Genomic DNA, 23,665 nt, shown 5'->3' with positions numbered 1-23,665 from the left:
GAGGATGCATCTTGGCCACAATGTAAGGCCAGTGCCCTACTCACCGCGAGAAGTCCCACCCCCATCCAGGGTGGGGGTACCCACCATCCCTCTGTGACCCAGGGGTCAGGTCAGCCCCACAGGGTGCGGGTGTCCAGGGAGCAGACTTGGGGCATCTCCTTCCCCCAAACCCAAGAACCACGAAGCGGGGGAATCGATAGTGCCTTTTATTGACCCCGCCCCCCCTCCCGAGGGGCACTTGGAGCAGAGTCTAGTGCTGCTTCTCAGTCCTCAGCTACCCCGAACAGGAGTACAGACTGGGGTTCCCGCGAGAAGGAGCGGGCCAGAGGCAGTAGGGCTATGAGTACTCTAGAAGGCAAGCCCCCCACCTTTCTTCCCTGGCGGGGGAGCGTTTCCTCTCTGACTCCGTGGCCAGGTGTCCCCATCTGTGTCACTTCAGCTCCCGTGGCCTCTCGCAGGACCAGGGCGGGAGACGCCAGGGTTGAGACGACGGTGGGGCCCATGGCATCCCTCTGTCCGCCTCCTGGTTTCTGGGGCTGTGCCGCCAGTGGCTCCTGCCAAGCCCGAGGGGCCCGGTGCCCCCCCGGGCCCCGCCACCCCTACCGGGCCTCCCCGCCGCGACACTCGCTGCAGCGGCCCGCGGCAGCGTCGTCATCCTCATGGTCGTGGGCGGCCGGATAGAAACTCTGTCCGCAGCGGCTGCAGACGGAGGGCGTGCCCACGGCGTGGCTGCGCTTGTGCCGGCGCAGCGCCGCGCCCTGGACGAAGCCCTCACCGCACTCCACGCAGATGTGCGCCGGCTCCTCACCTGCCGCCCCGGCGCCGTCCCCGTGCTGGGCACGCTGGTGGGTGCCCAGCGCGGCCGCGTGCCCGAAGCCCTTCCCGCACTCCAGGCACACATAGGGCTTGGGGGCTGGAGCGCGGCGTGAGCGGGGCCCGGGCGCCCTGGCCCCTGCCACCGCCATGCCCGCGGCCGTCGCAGCCCCCTCGCCTGGCGCACCCACCACGATGATGCCCTCGCCATCGCCCACCGGGATGGCGAGTTCGCCGTCGGCCGCTGCGGCTGCCTCCTCAGGCGCCTTGGCGCGGCGCACGCTGGCTGCCAGCACCTTGGCCGCCACCCCGGGCCCCGACAGCTCGGGGTGCAGCCGCAGGTGGCGCGCCAGGCTCTTGGGCTGGCTGAAGCCGCGGCCGCAGCGAGGGCACACGAACGGCTTGAGGCCGCTGTGCGAGCGCCGGTGCTTGGCCAGGCTCTTGCTCTGTGTGAAGCTGCGGCCGCAGTCGGGGCAGGCGTAGGGCTTCTCGCCTGTGTGGATGCGCTGGTGCTGCATGAGGTTGGAGCTCCAGCTGAAGCGCTTGCCGCACTCGGAGCAGGCGTAGGGCTTCTCGCCTGTGTGGATGCGTCGGTGCTGCACCAGATGCGAGCTCTGGGAGAAGGTCTTGCCGCAGTCGCTGCAGGCGTTGGGCCGCTCGCCCGTGTGTGTGCGCTGGTGCCGCGTCAGTTTGGACCAGTGGCTGAAACTCTTGCCACACTCGTTGCAGATGTAGGGGGCAGGCGGGCGTGGCCGGGGTGGAGGGCCTGCGGTGGGCGCTGACGGGGCTGGGGACAGCTTTGTCGGGGGCCAAGTGGGGACGTCATCGTCATCCATGATGAGAATGTCCACTGTGGTGGGGTGGGGAGAGAGGGAAGGCAGGGAGGCTCAGGACTGGCCCGCAAGCCTGCCCCAAGTGTGCATGACCTTCGGGGACGAAGGACGGGCTGCCCAGCAAGGCCCCACCTGCACAAGCACGCCCCGAGAGGGGACGGCAGGCTCCTCCCCAGCATCCTGGCCTCAGTGCAGACTCCTAGAAAGGCTCAGGATGTCCCCAGGGGTCCCCAGGGCAGACTTGGGAGAGTATCTTCAGAGCTAACATAGAGCCTGGGGGGATCACAGCAAGCTGGGGCGCCCATTAGCACACTTGATCCCCAGCCATGTGGGCCAGGCAAGGCCTGCAGATTACAGGGTGAGCACTGCAGCAGACTTCAGTAGGAGCCAACTGGGTCTCACTGTACAGTGCTCCACTAAGAAAACGTTTTGCCTGCCTGAATGCAGGGTCATATGGTGCCAGGGGCCATGGGGTTCTGAGCCAACACAGAGCGGCCTGGACATCACTACTTCCCACCCGCCTGCAGGCAAGGCTGCAGCCCACCTTGTGGAGTCTGAAGCCTGGGAGGGGCTTGGGGGCCCAAGTGTGCCCCAATCTGGCAGTGCTCCAGGGTGTCAGGCAGGCCTGGTAAAGTCCCACACCCTAAGAACAGGGTGTCTGGCCCTTTGATGAGGCTCTGTTGCCTTCTCTGTCTCTTGGGGCCCATACTCCCCTCCCCGTGGGACGGTCCAGCAGTGTGTGTGGCTCATGCAGATCAAACACTGAAGCACTTGGGAGTTTTCTTTAGAACATCTTGGGGATGGCAAGGGATGCCAAAGAGCCCCAAGAGGAGAGGGGTGTGGGAGGCGAGGGCGTGGTGGGCACACCCATCTCAGGGCTAGGGGTATAGGTTCTCATGCATCCCCAGGGCTGCTCGGGGCCAGGCCCCTACTTCCCTACACACACACCATGCCTCCTCGCCCATCTTGCCCAGCCGCACCTCACCTGGGTTCTCATGACTGGCCATCTGCTGGTCCTCTGAGTCCAGCGGCCCCGGAGACCAGGCCTCCTCCCGAAGCTCCATGTCTGGGTCCCTGCAGAGGGGCAGGTGGGAGCTGCGGAGCGCTGATGGCCCAGCAGCAAGCACGGAGGGGTGTGGGCACAGCCTTGTGCCTCCTTTCCCTCTCTGCAAGGGCACCACTGAGCAGCCACACCTAATGCTGCAGCTCCTCCCGTGAACAGGTGGCCCCGAGTCTCATGCTCAAGTGTGTTTTTCTTTTATTGTTTTGATTTTGGGTCACACCTGGCAGTGCTTGGGGGACGCTATGGGATGCCAGGGATCGAACCCAGGGATGGCCCCACACAAGGCAAGAACCCTCCCCACTGTACTGTCACTGTGACTCCTCAAGCAGCTTTGTTTGGCTATTGGGCCACATCCAGTGGGGCTTGGGGGACCCCCCAAGATGCTGGGATAGAACCTGGTTCAGTCGCAGGCCAGGCAAGTGCCCGCCCCACTGTACTGCCTCTCCGGGCCCTGGCACCATTCATGCATTACTTTCTTTTATGGGGGGCGTCTACTGAGGTGACCAACATTTACTCTAAGCACCACAAATCCAGCCTGTGGACACTGAACCCCTGAGAACAGTCATACACATGCAGTTCCTAGAAAGAAGTCTGTCTGTGGGGTGCAGGAGAGTAGGGGGGAAGAAACACACAAGCCGAGTGTGGGAGAGTGGGGGGCATGGCAGCAGCCTCCTTCTGTCCTCCTGGGGCCTCCTGCCATGGGCCCTGGCCCAGCAGCACTTCCTGACCAGGGAACTGCTGATGCCTGGGTTTCCGCAGGAGTCAGGAAGAGGGCTGGGCCAGCTCTGGGGTGGGGACAGAAAAAGAGACCCTGGGTGAGCATTTGCAGGAGACGTGCCCGTGGCCCTGGCTGGGATGGGCGGGCTTCATCTCTTCCCTGTACTGCCCACTGCCGCCAGGGCCCCATACCCCGCAGCACCCCAAGTCCTGACCTTCAGCCAGGCCGGTGTCCAAGTACATGGGGAGCCCGGGGCTGGCCACAGGTGGTTCCACACGTTCAAATGGGCACGCTTGAGGAGGAGCTGGCACCTGTCCCTGCAGGGGCTTGAACCACCAGAAGAGGCCCCCAAGTCTTCCTTTAAGGGCCCCTCCCTTGCCTGCCCCAAGGTAAGGCCAAGCAGCCTGGAACCTGGTGAGGGAAGAGGGCAGGGCAGGGCTCCCAGAGTCACAAGGTGGCCTTATGCTGGTCTCCCACTGCGGCTGGGGAGCCCAAGGACACCCCGAAAGGTCTCACAGAGGAGAGCAGGCCCAGCCATGTGGGGTGTTGGAGAAGCCCCCAAGGAGCGAGATCTGGGTGAGACCAAGAGAGGGAGCAGTTGGGGTAAGGCCACAGACTGGGGGCAGCAGGTCCTCTGCCCTCAGGCCCACCCACTTCCCCAGTCAAGTGTGTCTCTACAGAAACTCCTTACTTGGCTTCCACCCCAAGATGCTCCACGGCGACGGGCAGTGCCGTTCTGGGTTAGGGTCAAGTGTCCATTTCCTGTTGAGTCCACGGCTCCGAGAAGCGTGGGCACCCGCAGAGGCCTGGCAGGAGCCTAACCTCTGATTTCCAGTTGTGTGGGTTTTTTTGAAGGGGTCACACTGTCAGTGCTGGGGGTCCATGTGTGGTGCTGGGGGGTGATGAGCCTGAAGAGCAGGAAGCAGCCTAAGGCCAGGCTCTATTCCCAGGAGAGCACGGTCCTCTGAGCACTGACTTAGGAGTAAGCCTTGAGCACCACCAGGTGTGGCTCAAAAACAGAGGTTAGTCAAGGGTTCTGAGAAACACGGAAATGGTGCCTGCGGGGCTGGAGAGGGCAGTGGGCAGGGCACTGGCCTTGCTGGTCACTACCCAAGGTCAATCCTTGACACCTGTTTCGTCCCCTCGGGCTTGCCTGGCATGATCCCTGAACACAGAGCCAGGAGTCAACCCTGAACACTAACAGGTGTGGTCAAATACCAAATGCAAAAATACAAAACAAAGCAAAACGGGCCAGAGTGATAGTACAGTGAATATGGCATTTGCCCTGCACACAGCTGACTGGAATTCCATCCCTGGCATCCTATATGGTCCCCCAAGTACCACCAGGAATGATTCCTGAGTGCAGAAACAGGAGTAACCTCTGAGCATCACTGGGTGTGGCCCAAAAAGTCAAAAAAATTAATAAATAAAATTAAAAGAAAAAACCCTGCTTATCGTGTGTGATCCAGGCTCCCCCCACTCCCTCGCATTCACCCCTACCTTGCCTGTCTCAGCAACCCACCCGGCCCTCTCTGCCTGCCAAGGGGACCATGCACCCCGACCCACCAATGCCCTGCGCGCCAATTAGCAGTACACGAGCCACAGGGCAGGCTGCTTATTAAGCCCGAGACAAATTATTGTTATTATTGTTGTTATTAGCTCCCACCCACCTACTCTGGATGCCTGCCCACCAATTATCCTAGCTTTCTTCTCCTGCCAATCTCCCCACCTCCCCCCACCTGCTGCACCTTCAATGTCAGAGTAGCCACACTCTCCCAGACATGCCCCCATGGTGCCCACCCACTGCCCCTATAGAGCTCCAGGCAGGAGGCTCTACGCCCAGCCCTCCCACTTCTCCACTCAGGGTGGGAGCAAAGGGTTCAATTAGAAAGAGGGGTCTAGTTCAGCAGGAAGGGCATATGCCTTTCACGTGGCTGGCTTGGTTTCGACCCCCAGCACTCATATGGTCCCCCAAGCACCATCAGGAGTGATTCCCAAGTGTAGAGCCAGGAGTAACCCCCAAGCATCACAGGGCATGACCCCAAAACCAAAACAAATATAAGTTTGAATGAGGAACGGGGCAGCCAGGGAGTCTAGCAAAATGTCATGGAGGTCCTCACCAGCTCAGTCTCCAGAAATCGGAGGACACACGCGCCCAGGAAAGCACACAGCAGGGATGTCTGCCCATGGCTCTGACCCTTCCCCCCTCCCCTCCTTCCAGAGCTGGTAGGGACCTCCCTGGTTGGCGCTCTCCCGCAAACACATGTGCTGTGTCCCCATGGTTTGAGTGGGCTGGGTGGGGCTGGGGCTGGGCTCCCACATAGCAGCCCTTGCAGCCACAGCAGGCACAAGCACTGGCGAGGGCTGGGTGCTACGGGGGACCCCATGAGGTAGAGTAGCAGACTCATCTCAGTCTCCTCAGGGCACATCACGGACCCCCAGCCTGCACCCTCTCACCTTCCCCATGCTCCCCACTCACCCAGCCTATCACACCACACATGCACATCTGTTCTCACGCACCCGTCACACCATCACACACACCTGTCACACTTACCCCATCACACTCCCCGCTCATACACATCTGTTCTCACACCAAGTGCTCACCTAACTCACCTTATCTAACTGAACTATTCCGGGGTGCCCCTCGCTGCTTCTATTCCCCTCCGGGTCCAGACCCCCACCCCCAGGGTCTGCAGTCTCAGCCCAAGGTGGAGAGTGGGAAGGGGGTGTCCCGGGGGCTGCTCCAGCAGATGAACAGCCCTGCCACGGTCCTTGTCCCCACCCAGCACCCGAGCACCTCAGGCCTGTGCCCCATTGCCCCACCGGCCCCTCTGAGGGCCCAGCACACGCCTCACGCAGGCTCCTTCCCTGGCACTGCACGGTGCCTGGTGCACGCTGCCTGAATCCCAGGGGAAGTCCCCCAACACTGCCCCAGGCATGCTCCCAAAACTGTGCTAAAAGCTGGCCTTTGCAGCCACACCCCTTCCACTCTGGGGATCCCCTCCCACCCAGACCCCAGGTGGGACTGTGCCTCCCTCTCTGCTGTTTTGGGGGTGCAAGCCTACAAGCTGTGTCTGGGCACATGCCTCTCATGGTCAGGTACAGGGGAGCTAAGGTACTGGAGAACTAAGGCTAGCCTGTACCTCCCCTGGCTCTGCTATTCTGGGGATCCCCAGTCATGTGGGGGAGAGGGCTGACAGCCCCACCCCCTCCCAGCACTCCAGTCCAGCACTGTGACCCCGTGCCCATGGAGGGTGCAGCAACCGCAGGGAGCAGGAGGAAGGAGAAGTGGCAGGTCCAAGGTCACAAGCTAAGAGTCACTCGTGCCCACCAACCCGCACACACCCCACAGGGGCAAACTGGGGCTGCCCATCCCCAGCGGCCACAACCCGTGCGGGGGTGAGTGGGGGACGGGAACACCCAGAGGTCACTGGCCGCGCTGGGCCACCAGGCGGCAGCGCCAAGGTCTGCGTGGGGCCGGCCTCTGGTGCCCCACCCGGGTGGGACTGGAGGGCGGCCAGGAGGAAGCGGCGGGCGGGAGCTGGCGGGGGGTGGGGGATGACCCCAAGCTCTCGGGACAGGGGCCCGCCGAGCCTCGCGCAGACGGCTTAGGCTTAGGGGCGATAAGCGGATCCAAGCGTCCGGGGGCAGGAAGCTGCGCCCCGAGCCCTGGGGCGGGGACCGTGCGGGCTCCGTGCAGGACGGTCCAAGACCCGGGGCAGCACTTTCTTGCACGACCTCCGCACCGGAGTGTCCGACACGTGTCCGGGCCACCGTCCCGGGCCCTCCCGACCTTGGTCTGGCCTCACCGGCCACGGGAGAATGAATGAGCCGCGCACCGCCCGGACGGCCCGGGGCCCCGAACGGGGGTGGTAGGGGCCGCTGCTTCCAGTCAGGCCCGCACGGACCCCTCCCCCACTGGGGCCTCAACTTCCCCCTGAGTCGCCAGCACTTCCGGCCAGGCCCGCTGAGGGCAGCCGCGGGTCCCGCCCCCCAGTCCCGAATTCAAGCCCCCGGCGCCGCGCGCTCCCGACACGCGCGCTCCCGACGTCGCGCACGCGCACTCCCGAACTCCCGCGTCAGCGGCCGCGCGCCCACTCACGCCCCCCCCGGCGGCGCGCACGCGCACTGGCCGCCAGTCGCGCTCGCCCAGCGCCGCCCGCCCTCCCGCCCCCCCGCCCGCAGCCCGGCCCCCGAGCGCGGCCCCCGCCCCGGCGCGCGCTCCCAGCCCCGCGCCCCGCTCACCTCCTAGGTCCCGGGGCCGCCGCGTCTCACTCCTCCTCGTCGTCCTCCCTGGCGGATGGTGGCAGCGGCGGCAGCGGCGACTCAGACCCTGGGGTCAGGGGGACGGGCGCCCAGGCCGGAAGTGACCTTCCCGGCCGCTTCCGCCCGCGCCGCTCCCCCTCCTCGCTCCCCCTCCGGCCGCCGCCCCGTCCTCGCCGCTCTAGGAAGAAACTACCGCCGCCCCCGGGCCGCCGCCCCCCGGGCTCTATGATGCGCCGCGGGCGCCACACGGTGCCACTTCCGGACGCCTCTAGGACTGCGGTCCTCCGGCAGCGCTCTATGGCGCCGCGCGCCGAGGGGCTCGAGCCCCGCCCCTCCAGGCCGGGCGGCGCGGGCCGGCCCGTTAGGCGGCGACTTCCGGCGTGTGCGCCTGCGCGCTCCTTTCGGGCCGATTCGCGCGTGGGGCCGCGAAGCTGCTGTCGTCTCTGTCGCCGCGCGCCCAGGGCTGCCGTGCGAGCCTTGGAGACGAGGCACGGTCCGGAGCCTCGGGCGTCCGCCGCGCCGGCCCCCAAAGTGCGCTCTTAGAACCTGCCGAGGAAAAGGATGCACAGGTCGGGCGCGAGCCCAGGCGGGCCGACCCGAATCAAGACTGGGCGAAAGCATCGCTCGCGGCCTCTGTCCTAGGGTATTTTATCCTTTGTCCGAGGAGCCCCCAGCGCCAAGAACCAAGATTCGGGCCGAAGCGGGGTGCCCATTGGGTGCTCATGAGGTAGGGGGTCTGAGGTTTTTGGAGCGTTCTCGCTAGGAGCTGGGGCGCGCTTTTGTTTTCCCCTACCTGGGGACGGTCCTGGACTCCCCAGACACACTCGAGGCTTACTGTCTGGCCTTTTGCACCCCCGTCCTGGAACGAACCCAGCACCCGCAGTCAACGGGAGGCACGCCTTGGCGGAGCCGCTTTGACAGGATCAACGGAGGGAGGATAGGTGACCACGCTGGCCCGGTAAGCTCTCAGCGCAGGCGCCAGTGACCGCTCGACCCCGTGCAGGTCTTGGTTCCGCGGTCCGCACCGGCCTCCGTCCCGGACGCCCAATCAGTCGCTGGTGCCTGTGCGGGGTCCCAAGCGCCTTTTGCAGGAGAAGCGCAGCCACCCATAGCTTCGGAGACGGTCCCGGGTGTGGCCCAGGGCTTGCAGAGGGGCTCATAGGCACTTTGTGCGTAGACCTCAGGATGTGCCGCCAGCATATGCAAGGCACCAGGGGCATAGAACTAGTTCGGCCGACCCAGTGAACCCCAGGATTGTCCATTATGAAGAGCCAAGAGCCAGGCAGGATCCCGGGCCATCCCAGGCGGAGCCCAGCCTCATCTCCCCCGTGAATGCTGTAACCCAAAGGCAGGCAATTTTAGATAATCTTTTGAGGTCATTTACCACCCCCCCCCCCACCCTCACAAAATCTGCCATAGAGGGCCCACCCCTGTCCCCTGCAAGTAGATTACCTGAGCCGACCTACCTTCCCTTATGCACAGCCTAAGGGGAACTGCTTTCCACCTGCTGAGTGCCCCATCCCCAAACTGCGCAGTGCACCCAGTGCGATCTTTCAAAACAATTCTTGCTTTGCACACTGCTGACCTGGGTTTGATCCTCAGCACCACATGTTCTCCACCAGGAGTGATCCCTGAGCATAGAGTCAGGAGTAATTCCTGAGCACCGCTAGGTGTACACTCCAAAGGGGGGGGGATAACAAACTCAGTTGACATTTTGTTAAAATTTTTCGTGACAACTGTGGGATCCAGAGCAAACTTCTGACAGCCTTTGGGGCTGAGGAATGTAGGAGAATTCACCCCAAACCTTCCTTCAAAACAGACTGCAGTGTCCAGAGGGCCTTAGAGCAATTTGTTGGGCGCCCTTGCTGCATTGCTGGGAAGCTTCACAGGATTCCTTGAAGTCGGGAACCTGCTGGGAGGGCCAGGTGAGGTCTTGCTTGCAGAAGCCTCGCCTGCCTAGATAACGGGCTCACTGTCACTGTGGCCTACTCAGGTCCCTATCATTCTGCCCCAGAAACCCCAAGCTCTGCGCATACAAGCCTGGCTCAGGTTTGGAATAAAGGGGGATATGAGGGTTAGGGATGCAGCCCCGGAACCACTGCTGATCCCCTTTGGCATCTCCCTCCTACAGATAGGGACTGCTGTCAGTGGGCAGCCCCCAGGCACAAAGAAGTCGCATATGAGATTCTCCTGGCCGCCAAGACTAAACATGGGACAAGCACTCTGTCACCAAAGCCATGTGTGACCCAGCCCCATGCCCACCTCCCAAGTCCAAGTCCTCCATCCTCAAGTGCTCCTTATACCTGGGGAAGCTATGGGACATGCAGCACATTGATAAGGGACTTCGTTTTTCCTTCGATGTAAAAGCATCGTAGGACCAGAGTGATAGTACAGCCAGTAGTGCAGTTCCCCAACATCCCATATGGCCCCCTGAGCACTGCCAAGAATAATTCCAGAGTACAGATTGAGGAGTAACCCCTGAGCATTGCTAATGTGACCCAAAAAGGCAAAAACAAAAGTGTAATGGTTCTGGGCCAGTTCTGTCTCAATGGGCTGTAATACATGCTTAGCATTTGGGACCAGCCCCTGACTTTGATTCCCAATACCACAAGGGTCCCCTGAGCACCTCTGGACATGGTCCCAAGATTAAGAAAAAAATGTGATATTTATCCCCCCCACCCAAATCATTTATTTGAACTGCAAATAAAAAACCATGTTCTTTACTATGATTATATTTTGCTCACTCTGGCAGTTCTGTGTAGAGGACAGTGGATGGGTCGTCTGACTTAACCTAACCTTTTCTTCAGTGCCTCAAGTAATCCAGTCCCTAGGAAGTCAGTCATAAACTACCAAGACTATAACAGCTAGGGCTGGGTTGCAAGAGACAGAAAGACAGTTAAAACAGGAAGGGGGAACTTAGTATAACAACCAGATAAATTTAGATATTTACACCTTCAGGAGTGTCTTGATCCAGAAGCTCAAGAATTACAGGGGCCTGGACTCCCTGGTTTTTTGGTTCTGCTTGCTTCATTTGTGGTTTACCAGAGGCATCCTCAGGAAGGTGAGAGACTATAAAAGTTTACAACCCACCCTCACCTCTTTTTTTTTTTTAATTTTTATTAGTGAAACACCATGAAGTACAGTTGTAGACTTACAAATTTTTGTGCTTGGGTTTCAGTTATACAGTGATCAACTATCCATCCCTCCACCAGTGCCCATTTTTCACCACCACAAATCCCAGTATCTCCCCCCCCCCCCATCCCCCTCATCCCACTCTGCCTCTGTGGCAGGGCATTCTCTTTTGTTCTCTCTCTCCTTTTGCCACGCTCACCTCTTAAAAGTTCCCCCTGAGGGGCTGGAACAATAGTACAATGAAGGATGGTAAATGTACTTGCCACAAATGCAGCTGACCTCGTTTCGATTTCCAGTGTCCCGTATGTTCCCTCATGCACCACCAGGAGTAATTCCTGAGCATCACTGAGTGTGGCTCATAAAAGAAAAAAAAAGTTCCCCAGGGAAGGTGCAGTTTCTTTCATGGGTCCCTAGGAATGGCCCATTCTGTATCACTGGCTCTAACCATTCAAGGGGTGGGGGGTGGGGGAAGATGTGACAAAGGAGTGAACTGGCAGTGGGACCCCCTGGTGCTGAGGAGGGGTGGCAGGCAAGCCATTGAGTGCCCAGTGCCTTTTACTTAGTAGCAACAGCTAGCACCCAGGAGAGTGAGTCAGGCCCTTCTTTCTCTGACCCCACTTCACCCTAGAATGAACCCTATCCCTTCACTGCTCCTGCATCCCATGCTCACAGTCTGCGGTGGGGGGGGGGGTCATGTCTGGGTGAGAGTTCCAGGGGTGAACCCTCCTCCTGTTCCCAGCACCTTCTTTGAAGGGGACCAGTGTGCTTTGGAGGGGTCATCTCTCCTATAAGGGAATGATCCCCCTCTTAGCAGCACGTAATAACAACTCATGGGCCCTGAGTCTTCCATGGGGGTGAGGTGTAGGGCACATCCTTAAGTTAAGAAGCCTTAACTCTTCCAGTTGGTTTTGGGCCCCAGGGATGGGTCTGCTGAGCAGGGATCAACCCTACTCTAGCATACAAAGCTTGTGCCCCAACCCCACCAAGGAAACAGCGAAAACCCAGAGTGCTCTGCTTCCTTAAAATGAAATAAAACCCCCTCTGCAAGACAGAATTGGATCCGTTTCCTGCTACCTCTTCTCTAAAACTTGATACCCTCTGAGAGAGAAACGCTACAAACAAACCCCAGGCTGGAAGCACCTCAGATAACCCTGCATTGAGTTGAACTGGAGAGCTGCATCCTGTGTACCCAGAGCAAACATGGGGCCAGAGGGCATGTGGCTGCCGAAGGTGCTAGTCTTGCACACAACCAACCTGAGTTCCAGTTCGAGTTCAATCCCCTGCATTCCATATTGTCCCCCCTGCCCTCCCCCCCCCCCCTCCGCCCGGCAGGAGTGAGCCCTGAGCACCACCAGACCCCTGTGGAAGAAGGAAAGAGGAAAGGAAGGGAAAGTTACATCTGAGCTGCCCAGTTCAAGCAGGACCTTCTTTGGCAAGGACAGAGCTATCGATAACCTGAGAGGATTAAGGAGGGTTGTGAATAGATGAGCAATAAAACTGCGGCCTTTCGAGCCTGGCAGGTGAGGGCTGACGTCCTTTTCCTTTTGACCACCCATTCTGCTCCCTCCCAGACATGGGAGAGAGGGTTCCACATGCGCTCATGGGGGCCCCTGGCTTCTGGGCTCCCTGGGTGCTATGGCTGCACCGGGGCAGAGGGAAGGGTTTCCAAAAAGGTCAGTCACTTGGCACAGAGATCCAGGGCTTACATACTGGCAGAAGTAGGTATTAAGAGCCTAGACCCAAAATTCATAATTAGCAAAAAGAGGGACTGGAGAGCGAGCTCTGTAGGCTGAGTGCCAATCCTGGTAGGGAGCAGCCCTCTCTATCTGTTCATCATTCATCTTGGGTGCTGGCTACCTCACCATGCCCTGGAGGAGCCTCTGAAGCCCCACCAGGAGGAAGACTTAATTATTATTTGGGGTAATAATTACAGCTCTGCAGGGGAAGGGCTGCATGCTGCAAGAATCCTGCCCTGGGGGTGTGGGAAGCTCTTGCTCTCCAGATGTGAGAGCTCCAATTTGGGTATGGGGTGGGGAGGGGCTTGGGAAAGAAAGCCTTAGGTGGTGGCCTTTGGTCACTGAGGATTCTGGGCTGTACTAGGTGGACAGTAGGGAGAATTGGTTCTCACTAGACCTGTGACTTGGGGCCCTGCTAGCACCACACAGACCTAATAGCCTCTGAACCCGGGGCTACCTAGTATTAGCAGAGCCTAAGGACCCCCATGTGGTCACAGGAGAGACCCAAGCACACACATCACCCTCTGAGCATGTTCACATGTGCACACAATGTGCACGTACACACCACATACACAACATGCAGACATACAACATACACATAAAGTCATACATATCCCACCCTACCCCACCCCCTGGGGTGCCCACAGTACCCTGCAGTCTGGTGGCTGGGAGTCCAGGCCAGTAACCTCTCCTGCCCTGAACCGGGTGTCCAGGTGAGGGGTTCACCATCGGCAGGAAGGGGTACTACTGGCTACCCCCTGTTGGAGGCAGTGCCCATATATCCCCCTTCACCTTTCACTGACCAGGATGACATCACTTCTGCTCCCAGCAAGTGTCATGACCAGTGTTGATCCTGGTCCCCCACGCACTCTCTATATCCTAGACTGCAGGACGCTGGGGAGCTGTGACCTCCTCATGACACTCACTGATCTGGGGTGGAGACAGTGGGTTCCACCAACACCCCGGGGTAGCAGGATCAAATCCCAGGAGTCAGGAGTTGGCCTGGGCTCTGGGGTCAGGGGTCAGACCACCTGAGTGCCCCCTACCCCCATTGCTGAGTGCATGGCAGAGATGCACTCAGGAACCACAACCCCTGCATTTGGCTAGGAAAGTGCTTCAGTGGGAGACACGGTAGGGTTATATGTGGGGAAGGGCACAACCAGCTCCAATCCCTGGGGCCATATAGGGTCCCTGAAACACCATCAGGGGCCACTTGAGCACAGAGCGAGGAAGCCTATGAACCCCCCGGAGTGGTCACTCCCCCCTGAATCAGGCCAGATCATCAGGCAGGTCTGAGGGGCTGAGGAGAGGGGGTATGCGGTGCAGAGATGCAACCCAGCACCCCCCGTCCAGTGTGCCACTGCTTAAGCCACATCCTTGCCTAGAGAGGTCCCCATGATTTATTTGGGGCCTACTCCAAGCCCACTATTTGAGGGTTGCTTCTGGTAGTGCTAGAGTGAGTCCCTCCTGTCTATACTCAGTTGACCCATGCACAGACATTCATACTCAGGGCCCAGCCATGTGGTGCTGCTGGGATGGGGTGTGGGGAATGGTGCTGGAGGGGGTCCACTGGGGCTGCACCGAACCATGCAGTGTCTCCCTCTGCACCAGGCCCCAATCCCTGAGTGTCGTCGTGGTAAGTCGTGGCACAGGCAATAGTTCACCTCCCCTCTGGCTGCCGCCCAAGGTTTGGGGCAGGGCAGTGCATGGCCCATGCCCTCTGATGTTCGAGAGGACACTGGAGGAGTCCAGAGTGCTCCGGGGCCCAACAGGCTGGAGAAGAGGAGGACGAGCTTCCAGAAGCTGCACGGGGGGCCCAAGGGGCTCAAGTCCCAACTCTCACTGGGGTCCTGCAGAACCCCGGGGCAAGTTTTTTTTTTTTTTTCCATCAACGACTGCCAGGAGCTCACAGGGTCTCACTATGACCTCATCCCCATACCCCCGCAGATATGGAACCCTCAGGTTATCATTAGTGATATTTTTGGTTTTGGAGCCACAACCAGCTGTGCGGGGGGGGGGGGGGGGGGGGGAGACCATAAGGGATGAGGAAATGGCATCCGCGTCGGCTGCATGCAAGGCAAAGGCCCTCTACCCTGTCCTATCGCTGCGGGCGGGCCTCCTTCCGTTTATGTTTGTATTATCTTGACTTGGAGTCACACCTGGCAGTGTGAGGCTCGGCTTGGTGCCTCCTGCGTGAAAAGCCCGTGCTCAGCCTGCGGGCCTGCTTCTTCTTCCTTTATATGTCGCAGCGCGGGGACATCAAACGTATGGCTCATGTGCATGCTCCCCGTTTCCGAAGTGGGGAGGCTGAGACTCCCACCGGATCGCAGGAGTGGAAACTGAGGCCGGAAACGGTGAGCGAACTCCCCTCCGGCAGGGCTGGTCCCCTCAAGCGCGCTCACCTCCCACCTCTCTTCTGCCTGGGGCAGCGGACAGAAAGCCATAAGAGGTCTCTAGGCTGACATCTCCCTTTTACGCGTTCAGAAACCCGGTTTCTCAGGCAGACTGGGCGGGCTGTCTTCTAGCACTCGCGCTCCAGACCCCCGCGAGCCTGCTGGGAATGTCCGAGCCTCGCGCCGGGGAGGCCTAATGGGCAGCGGCTGCGTCTCATCGGCTCTCGGGAAATGTAGTTCTGATGCTGGAGGAACGCGAGAGCCAATGGGAAGCCGACTCTTGCCGCTGTGCCTCCTGGGAAGTGTAGTTCCGTTCGCGACGGGAGCCGAGGGAGAAGATGGAGACGAGAAATCGGGGGAGGTTTGTGGAGCGGAACGAACATCCGGGTGTCCGGGAGTGTGGCCAGGCGGGGGACGGAGGACTTTGGCGCACAGCCTGCCGGGGCATGGAGTCCCGCTGAGCCTTGTACGCATGTGCGAGGCGTCGAGGCGGCTTGGGGGCCCTCGCCTTGGAGAGTGAGGTGAGCAAGGGGAGAAAGGCAAGAAGGATGGGGCGGTGGGTAAGCTTTGGGGAGGGGGCGCTGGAGGCCGGAAGAAGTCGGGGTGGGGGATGGGAAGGACCTGGGGTGCAGGGGCGGTGGGGGAAGGTTGGGAAGAGGGGAGGGTTGTTGGAGCGGAGGAAGCGGGAGTTGGGAAGTGGGGGGTGCCCAGCAGTGGCGAGCTGGGCCGCGGGGGTGTGATCGGCGAAATGGGGACCCCATTCGGGAAGGTTTGCTGGAAGGGCTGGGGACGGCCCGGGTCTGTCGCGGAGCCGGTGCCCGGACGCGGGGTTGCAGCCGGCCCGTGCCTGCGCCCGTTCCGGCTGCCCAGCACTGGCGTTAGCCGTACGAGACCAGCGGGTCGGAACAGTCCTTCCCCATCTATCTCTGAGGAAGCGAGGAGGTGGGGGGGCTTCCACCTGTTGGCCTGTGGCAGGATTATGTCGGTTAAGGGTGCAAATGCGTCAGTTCGATGTTTGCGGGTCTGAAGCTGCACCCCTGAAGCCCAGCGTCCTGCAGTTACCTGCCTTTCCTGGCCTAAGGCTAGTTTCAGTTGTTTGTAGTTGGGAGCTGGGAACAGCCACTGAGCAGACTAGCTGGGATGTGGGGCTGCTGCCCGCACCTGGGCTTCTTCTCCCACCGCGCCCCCTGGCTTAGGTGCAGCTTCTCTTTCATCCTGGGAGGTGGCGCCGCCTTGTGTTTGAGGTGCCCTGAAGCCTTGTCCAAGAACCGCTAGGGGGCAGGCCGGTGGATGGGGTAAATATCGACACCCCCCACCCCTCCCGCGGCTGAGCTGTGCCCTCTCTGCACTCTAGAGGCTGTACTGGGGTCATAGTTGGGGAGTTTGCTCTGGCATCACTTTGGGCGAGGGCCAGCTGGCACCTCCATGCTGCCAGCGTGGAGTGAGGGTGCTCCGAGGATAGGCTCGGAGCCCTCCTGGCTGGAGGGGCTGCTCTTGGCCCTATCTCCCAGAAGCGGACCTCAGAGAACACATCTTCAGCTCTGGGTCACACTTTCTGAGTCCTGGAGTGGGTGCACATGCATGTGACCTTCGCGGGGCTCCCCTGCAGCTCTGGACTCACCCCAGATTCTGGTGTGTGTATGAGGGGGAGGCATGTAAGGCAGGTGCCAGCCCTTGCAGTCCCCAGACTCTGTGCCACCCTGCGGTGCACTATACCCAACTTGCCTCAGTATGGGCCTGCGCCACCTGGTGCTTGGGACCCTGAGAAGAGCTTGAGCCCTGCACCCAGGATCTCACTGTAGACCCTGGAGCACAGGCTCTGAAGACTCTTCGAGAGTCCTTTCCTGACAGCCTTTCCAATGCCATGCACTGGGGATCTGTGTCTTTGCCACTGGCTCTGTCAGGGGGCCAGGCTGGACCTCCAGAGAGACAGTGAGTGGAAGGGACATTGAGCACACATTAGCACAACCCTGGGCCAGTTCCAGGCGCCCCAGGGATGAAATGGACAAAGGAAGCCCTGATCCCCTCAGGGCAGAAATTGTCTAGACTTCCTCTTCTGGCTGGTGACTTGAGCATACCGGGTTCACCTGGATGTAAGCATTTCCTGTGGTTGGGGTGATCCCACTGTGCAGAGGTAAGCCTTGGCCCAGCCCCTGCCCATCCCATTGGTCAGTGCCAGATCTTGTGGGCCCCACAATACTCCAATGAAAACCCCAGCCAGGGGCCAGTGGTTCTCCCACATCCTGGATTCAGCTCAGGGCCTGTGCTTGAGGGTGTATGGGAAAAGCAGGTGCGGAGTTGTGTGCGCATGTCAGAGGTTCCTCCTAGGACTGGCCCCAACTGTGCCCGAACAGGCAGAAAGGAAGCACAGATTGATCTTGGGTTGGGACCTGCCCTCTGGCTGGTTCCACATTTGAGCTGCACTCAGCCTTGGCCCACCAGGGCTCATTGCGCACCTGGCACCCCCTCCCATTTCAGTGTCCCTGTGGGCCACTTTGGGGTGGGGCTGCCTGTTCCCATCTAGTGAGGTCTTGTTCCTGGGCTTGTTTTGTCCCTGTGCCCAAAGTTTCTGTTTTCTGGAAGGGAGAAGGGGAGATGCTTTGAGGGACTGGGAGGCTTTATAAAGAGAGAAAGGATGTGGAGAATATGCTGACCATCTGCAATGTCTCCTAACCCGTCTATGAGTTCCCAGGTCCTGGTAGTCTGTAGTCGCTTGAATACAGCCAGAGGCTCCCACTGGTCACTGAGACGCCCCACAGATCTGGAGGCTGGAAGTCTGCCATCAAGTGCCAGTCAGGACCGGTCTTGGTGAGCTCCTCTCCAGACCTCACCCCCTCTATTCCTCTCTCCTGGCCCCGCCCCACTTCCTCTCCTGGCCCCACTCCCCATTCCTCTCCTGGCCCCACCTATATTCCTCTCTCTTGGCCCCACCCCCCATTCCTCTCCTGCCCCCCCCCATTCCTCTTTCCTGACCCTGCTGCTCTCCAGCTCCCACCCTCTCTGCCCCTGCTGTGCCTCTTCCTTCTCTCTGGCCCTGCCTCTCTCTTCCTGCTTTCTGCCTGCCCTCTCTACCCCAGCCACTCCAGTCCATCCTGTCCCATTTGTGGCCCCTTCTCCATTCTAGCCCTGCCTTCTTCTGGTCCTGTCCCACTCAGGCCCCTGGCCCTGCAGCTCTGCCCCCCCCCCACCCCCCGAGCCTGGTGTGGGCAGGGCTGATGTCAGTGGGTGGCTTGCACTTCTAGGGTGCCCTGGCCAGTGAGTCTGGATCCAGCTCTCAACCCAGATGAGCCTATCCTCATGCTGACAGTCCAGCTTGCCCAGGCACCCCAGTAGAGCACTGCAACACTGAATTTAGGGGGGCAGGTTCAGAGGGGATCGGGTGGGTGTGGAGGAGCAATCTGCGGACTGTTTGACGCGCATCCAGACCAGTCACCCCACACCCAGCCCAAATCTCCAGCCTGAAAAGAGCCACCCAAGATGTGCCTGAGTCCCCTTTCTTCCTTAGTACTGTGGGGAAGCCCTGCCCACTCCCCGGACACCTCTTGGGGTGTGGGCCCTGCCCCAGGAGCCGTCCTCACAGCCAACCCCCCAATCCCCTGCAGGTGCTGCCAGCCACATGGAAGGCTCGTCGCTGCCACCCCAGCCTGCCCCTGTGAAGCAGGAGGGCCAGGTGGATGAGGGCCTGGCTCTGGATTCACCCTGGCACCGCTTCCGCCACTTCCACCTGGGCGATGCGCCGGGACCAAGGGAGGCTCTGGGGCTGCTGCGTGCACTGTGCCGGGACTGGCTGCGGCCAGAACTGCACACCAAGGAGCAGATGCTGGAGCTGCTGGTGCTGGAGCAGTTCCTGAGTGCGCTACCTGCCGACGTGCAGTCCTGGGTGTGCAGCCGGCGGCCGCAGAGTGGAGAGGAGGCCGTGGCCCTGCTGGAGGAGCTCTGGGTGAGCAGGGCCGCTTGCACTGCCCTACAGAGATGCTGGGAGTGACAGTGGAGAAGGGAACCTGCCACTAAGAAACTCCTTCAAGGCGCCACCCATATGGGACCATAACTAGCGGGGCGGGTGGGAGAGACCCTCCAAAGGGTGAGGATGGGGGTGCTGGGAAAGGTTCAGGGTGGTTCGGTAGTGAGGGTGGGGTGAGGAGAGGTACACGCTGCCTGAGAGACTCAAACCTGCCTCCCATACCTGTTCTCCACATTGTGGTCACAATTAGGGGGGTTGTCTAGTGTGGCCGTGGCTGATATGGCAGATGCTGTGTGGAAACAGCTAAGCGTGGGTGCCTCTGGGGAGGTTGACCCTGCTCAGTGCACCAACAGAGGAAATGTGTGCATGTATGTGCCTGGCGTATGCATGCGTGTGTATGCTGAGCCCATTTGCCTGGGCTGGGGCTGCGTGCACACATGCATGCATGATGGAACTCTGTGCGAGTGTCTGCATGCTGGTACAGGTGTGAGTCAAACCCAGCCTCACATGGACCTTCTTGGAGATGGCGCTGACCTGAGCCAGTATTTGCTTCAGGTGCTTATTGGAGGCCTCCTCAGGTAGCTTCTGCTCTACCTTTTTGTGCCTTCCCCACCCTGCTGTGGTTTGGGGTGCACAGTTTATAGAGCTCCCTGTGAAGGTAGCCACCACCACACTGTGAGCCCCATGACCCCCATGCCCACTGCTGTTCATCCCAGAGTAACAGTACTCCTGGGTCATCGAAAGCCCTGCAGTTGGCCCTGCAGACATGGTGGAGCTGGCTCAGCTGGAGGGGGTGGGGCATCCCCGTGGGGGTGGGGGCTCCCCCATTGGAAGTGGCAGCCCCAGGATGTAGGTGCCAAGGCTTCAGTGGACATCGATGTCTTTGACTCAGGGACCAGCAGTGAGGGTGCCTCGGGACGAGTCAGCCGACTCTGGGGTCAGCGTGGGAAAGGAAGAAGGCGGGATGATGCCCCTAGGTGAGCCCCCCAACTCCCTCCCCTCTTCTGCCAGGCTGGGGCTCCATTATGTTCATGCATGCATGGCCCATGTCTTACCACAGTCCTGCCTGCCCCAAGTGTGAGTTTGCATAACAGAGTTGGGCAATAAGCGTGTCCCTCTTTGTGGGTAATGGTCTGGGGTTAAGCTGGATACAGCTGTGCCTCCTCCGGAACCCCTGGAAGAGCATGGGAGCTCCTCATAGTGGGGCATATGCTGGGGGTGTGGTGGGCAATGGTAACCCCTTGGAATGTTTTTGTTTTGGGGCCACAACCAACAGGATTCAGGACCAACTTCAGGCTCAGTGCTTGGAGGTGCTCCTGGTGACCCAGAGCCCTGCAGTGCCGGGCCAGAGCTGGGCCTGGCATGGCCATGCGTTCTCCCCACCAGCCAGCTGACCCAGGTGTACCTGTGAGTCAGCAGTAAGCGACAGAGGTGGCCTTAACTCCTGAGTCCTACAACCGTTTGCAAACCCAGAGAAAGGAAATACGGGGTTCATCTACCCACACAGCTTATTCCTCTCGTGTTCCCCATTTACCTGGATCCCCACCAGACCCTTACCCAAGTACCAGATCACTCCCCAGCCCCCCACTGTCCTGCCCCCATTAACCCATTTATGTACCTTCTGCTCATGTGTGTCTGTCCCTCATGGTGCTCCCTGCCCACCAACCTGATAGTCCATCTGCTCACTCCATCTTCCAGAATTCTCCTGGACCTACACCCATCCATCTATTCATAACCACCCATCAGATAATCCACGTAGGCACCATCTATCAACCCACTTATTCATCCACCCATCATCCATGCATGTATCGTCTTTCATCCACCCTTCCCAGCCTTACCTCCGCCTGTTTATTGGGCACTAAAGTGTGTAGGCACTGCCCAGGGTGCAAAGGACATGGGCGCGAGTCGTAACACTCCCCTCTTTGCCCCACTCCGGTGCCACCTGGGTCCCTCTCCAGCGCTGCCAATGCCCCTACCAACACTGACCTGCACCTTTCCCCGGCAGGAGATGCAGTCACTGGGGCTGAGGTGCCAGCCACAGCGGACGCCCAGCCCACGCGTCCTTACAAGCAGGAACCAGGCAGCCCTCCGCTGGCACCCTGTCTGCCCGCCCTCCCCACCTTGCTGGCGGCCCCAGGTGCCACGGCCACGTCGTGCCCCGAGTGCGGCCAGACAGCGCTGAAGCCAGCCCACCTGCTGCGCCCGCGGCAGAACCTTGCTGCTGACAAGCCTCACGCTTGCCCCGAGTGCGGCAAAGCCTTCCGGCGCAAGGAGCACCTGCGGCGACATCGCGGCACGCACCCCGGCGTGCCCGCCGCGGGCAGCCCCGCGCTGCGGCCGCTGGCGGTGCGAGAGAAGCCGCACGCGTGCTGCGAGTGTGGGAAGGCCTTCTACTGGCGGGAGCACCTGGTGCGCCACCGCAAGACGCACTCGGGCGCGCGCCCCCTTCGCTTGCTGGCAGTGCGGCAAGGGCTTCGGGCGCCGCGAGCACGTGCTCCGCCACCAGCGCATCCACGGCCGGGCTGCTGCCCCGGCTCCCGACGGGGGTGGACCCTTTCCGGCCTGGCCCTTGGGCTAGCTGCGGCTGCCCCTCCCCACCGCCCCACGGGCACGGCCACTCCCTGCTCTGTCTGTGCCTCCTCTCCGACACCCTCCCCCCAGCTCTCCCTCTCCCCAACACCCGCCTCTTCCTGTACCCCCTCACACCACACTCCCATCTTCTAGGGGTTTCCACCTCCTGTGCGAATCTCACTCCCTCCTCTGTCCCCGGGCTTCTGCCTCTCCTTTCCCAACTCCCTTTCTCTCCCTTTCAGTTTCCCGACCGCCTTCCCTCTGGAGCCCAGAAGCGGAGCAGGGAGCAGGCTTGAGGGTCCAGAGGCACCTGAAGGGCCGGGTCTGGGTCCAGGGACCCATGGACTTGCCGAGAGTGGGGACTCCCTGCGTGGGTTCCCCCAGACCAAATCTGAGGGACTGAAGTAGTGCTGTGTGAACACCCCGGACCTCCTTCCCCACAGCATTATCTGGCCATGGGGCACCCACTCCCCTGCGTCAGGTGTCACTTTGTATATAGGTCACCCCAGGTCATCAGGATTCTCCAGGTACTCTCCTGGATCTGGGGCTGCACCAGAGGCTGAACTGTGACCCTAGAAGCAGGGCCATGGTGCTCTGCAAGGATGGGTACAGGCACCTTCACCCCCAAAGCCCAGGAACAGTGTACAGACTCAGACCTCTGCCATCATCTCAGCCCCCCCCCCCCAACCCCTGTGGTCCCTGTTCCATAGATGGGGAGACCGAGATGCCAGCTCTCACCCAGCTGGGCCCTGTGCCAAGCCCCTGCCCACATGGACTGTCATGGAGGGGGCGCCCCACACTTTCGCCTACCTTGTGGATCCTTGTGGGAGGCGGACAGTTGTGGCAGTGCAGGAGTGACTGAGACATGAGGGCACCTGTGCCTTCCCCAGGGCACCCTCAGCCACCCACCTGCAGTTGCCCAGACGGGGATGAGGTCACTGGCTCCTTAGCGAGGTGCATGGCACACAGCAGGACTTGGAAGCCAGGTGACCAGTCGCCAAATCAGCAGCCGTGGCCACCCCAGGGTTACCTCAGCTGCTCTCAGGGCAGACAGAGCTGAAGGGATCTTGGCCCTGGTGACCAGCCACCAGCACCCACAACACCCCCTCCCCCCGGCCCAGTTCTTGAAGCCCCTTCCCAGAGTGCTGGCAGAGAGGAGCTAAATAAAACCTCGCTCTGTCGTTGGTCTCTTTGTCTGTCTGTCTGGGCCACCACCAGCGCTGCTCATGGTGCACTCCTGGCAGTGCCAGGATCAAACCCAGGTGAGCTGTACTGTGCCCCCAGACCAGGGGACCTGGCCATCAAACTCAGGCCAGCTTACTCTATGCCTGGCCCATGGGTGATTATTTTTGAAGAGAAAAGAGGGAGGCAGAGACAGTTCTGGGGCAGGTTTAGTGTCCTGCAGTGCTCTGGGGTCCAGCTGCTGGACCCTGCTGCTACATCACTGGGCATCAATCCAGACCCTGCCCCCCCCCCCCCCAACCAAGTAGCTCAGAAAACCCCAACTCTGCTGCAACCCCAGTTGGTGTTCTTCTGGGCAGTTCGTTGAGCAGAGGGGTCACAGACTGGGATCTGGTGTGCCTGTGCAGTCCTGTCTCCAGGGTCCCCACTCCTGGTGCTTAGGAGTGGAGGGGATATTTGTCCCCCATGGTGAGATGGCTGCAGGGAGACATGGGGGTGTCTGTGGGGTGCAGTTGATGCCAGGGCACTCCCCACGCAGCACCTTCTCATGGGGCTCCAGGAGAGGGCTAGCTGTCCAGGGGGCTGTGGGTCCAGTTGGTGACTCTGCAGCTTTGGAAGGACCAGACAGGACGGGGGCAGGAGATAGGGCATGTAGATATGTGGAGTTGCAGATGAGGAACCTGCTGGTAGTGAATAACATATTTAGGAAACGGTGCAGTATGGTAACAGGTAGGGTGTGTGCTTGGTAGGCGGGAGGGCCGGGGCTGGGGCCAGCAGTGGCAAGTGACTGGCACATGGCGGGGGAAGCCCCAGCCCACCACTGAATGCAAAGAAGGCCTGACTCAGTCCATTTAAACCAATCAAACATGCTGTATATTTGAGTGAGCTGCTGATGAAATAATAGAGATCACAGGAGAAAAATCTGCCTTTCCAGCTTTGTTAGGAAAATGTTAAAAACTAACACAACTCACACGTGGGGGAAAAATAGCAACATAAG

At 60.4% G+C, this 23,665-nt stretch overlaps 2 protein-coding genes across 2 annotated transcripts; one reads left to right on the top strand and one right to left on the bottom strand.

Annotated features, from left to right (window-relative positions):
• Positions 1-199: 199 nt before the first annotated feature.
• ZNF787 (zinc finger protein 787) lies at positions 200-8,053 on the bottom strand. The gene is made up of 3 exons (XM_056137029.1): positions 7,673-8,053; positions 2,632-2,720; positions 200-1,663 (listed from the first exon to the last, which is right to left on the bottom strand). Exons 2-3 carry the CDS (start codon positions 2,708-2,710, stop codon positions 600-602), a joined length of 1,143 nt encoding a protein of 380 aa, XP_055993004.1. The 5' UTR covers positions 2,711-2,720; positions 7,673-8,053; the 3' UTR covers positions 200-599.
• A 10,507-nt stretch (positions 8,054-18,560) lies between these two features.
• Positions 18,561-21,563, top strand: ZNF444 (zinc finger protein 444). The gene is given in 4 exon segments (XM_056137030.1): positions 18,561-18,894; positions 19,808-19,892; positions 20,921-21,357; positions 21,359-21,563. Coding segments are annotated over 4 exon segments (981 nt in total). The 5' UTR covers positions 18,561-18,570; the 3' UTR covers positions 21,494-21,563.
• The last annotated feature ends 2,102 nt before the right edge of the window (positions 21,564-23,665 follow it).

The sequence above is a fragment of the Sorex fumeus genome, unplaced genomic scaffold, assembly GCF_029834395.1.
Source record: "Sorex fumeus unplaced genomic scaffold, SorFum_2.1 ptg000122l, whole genome shotgun sequence".
NCBI lineage: Eukaryota > Metazoa > Chordata > Mammalia > Eulipotyphla > Soricidae > Sorex > Sorex fumeus.
The sequence above is the reverse complement of the archived record's forward strand: the minus strand, read 5'-3'. Positions and strand labels throughout refer to the sequence as shown.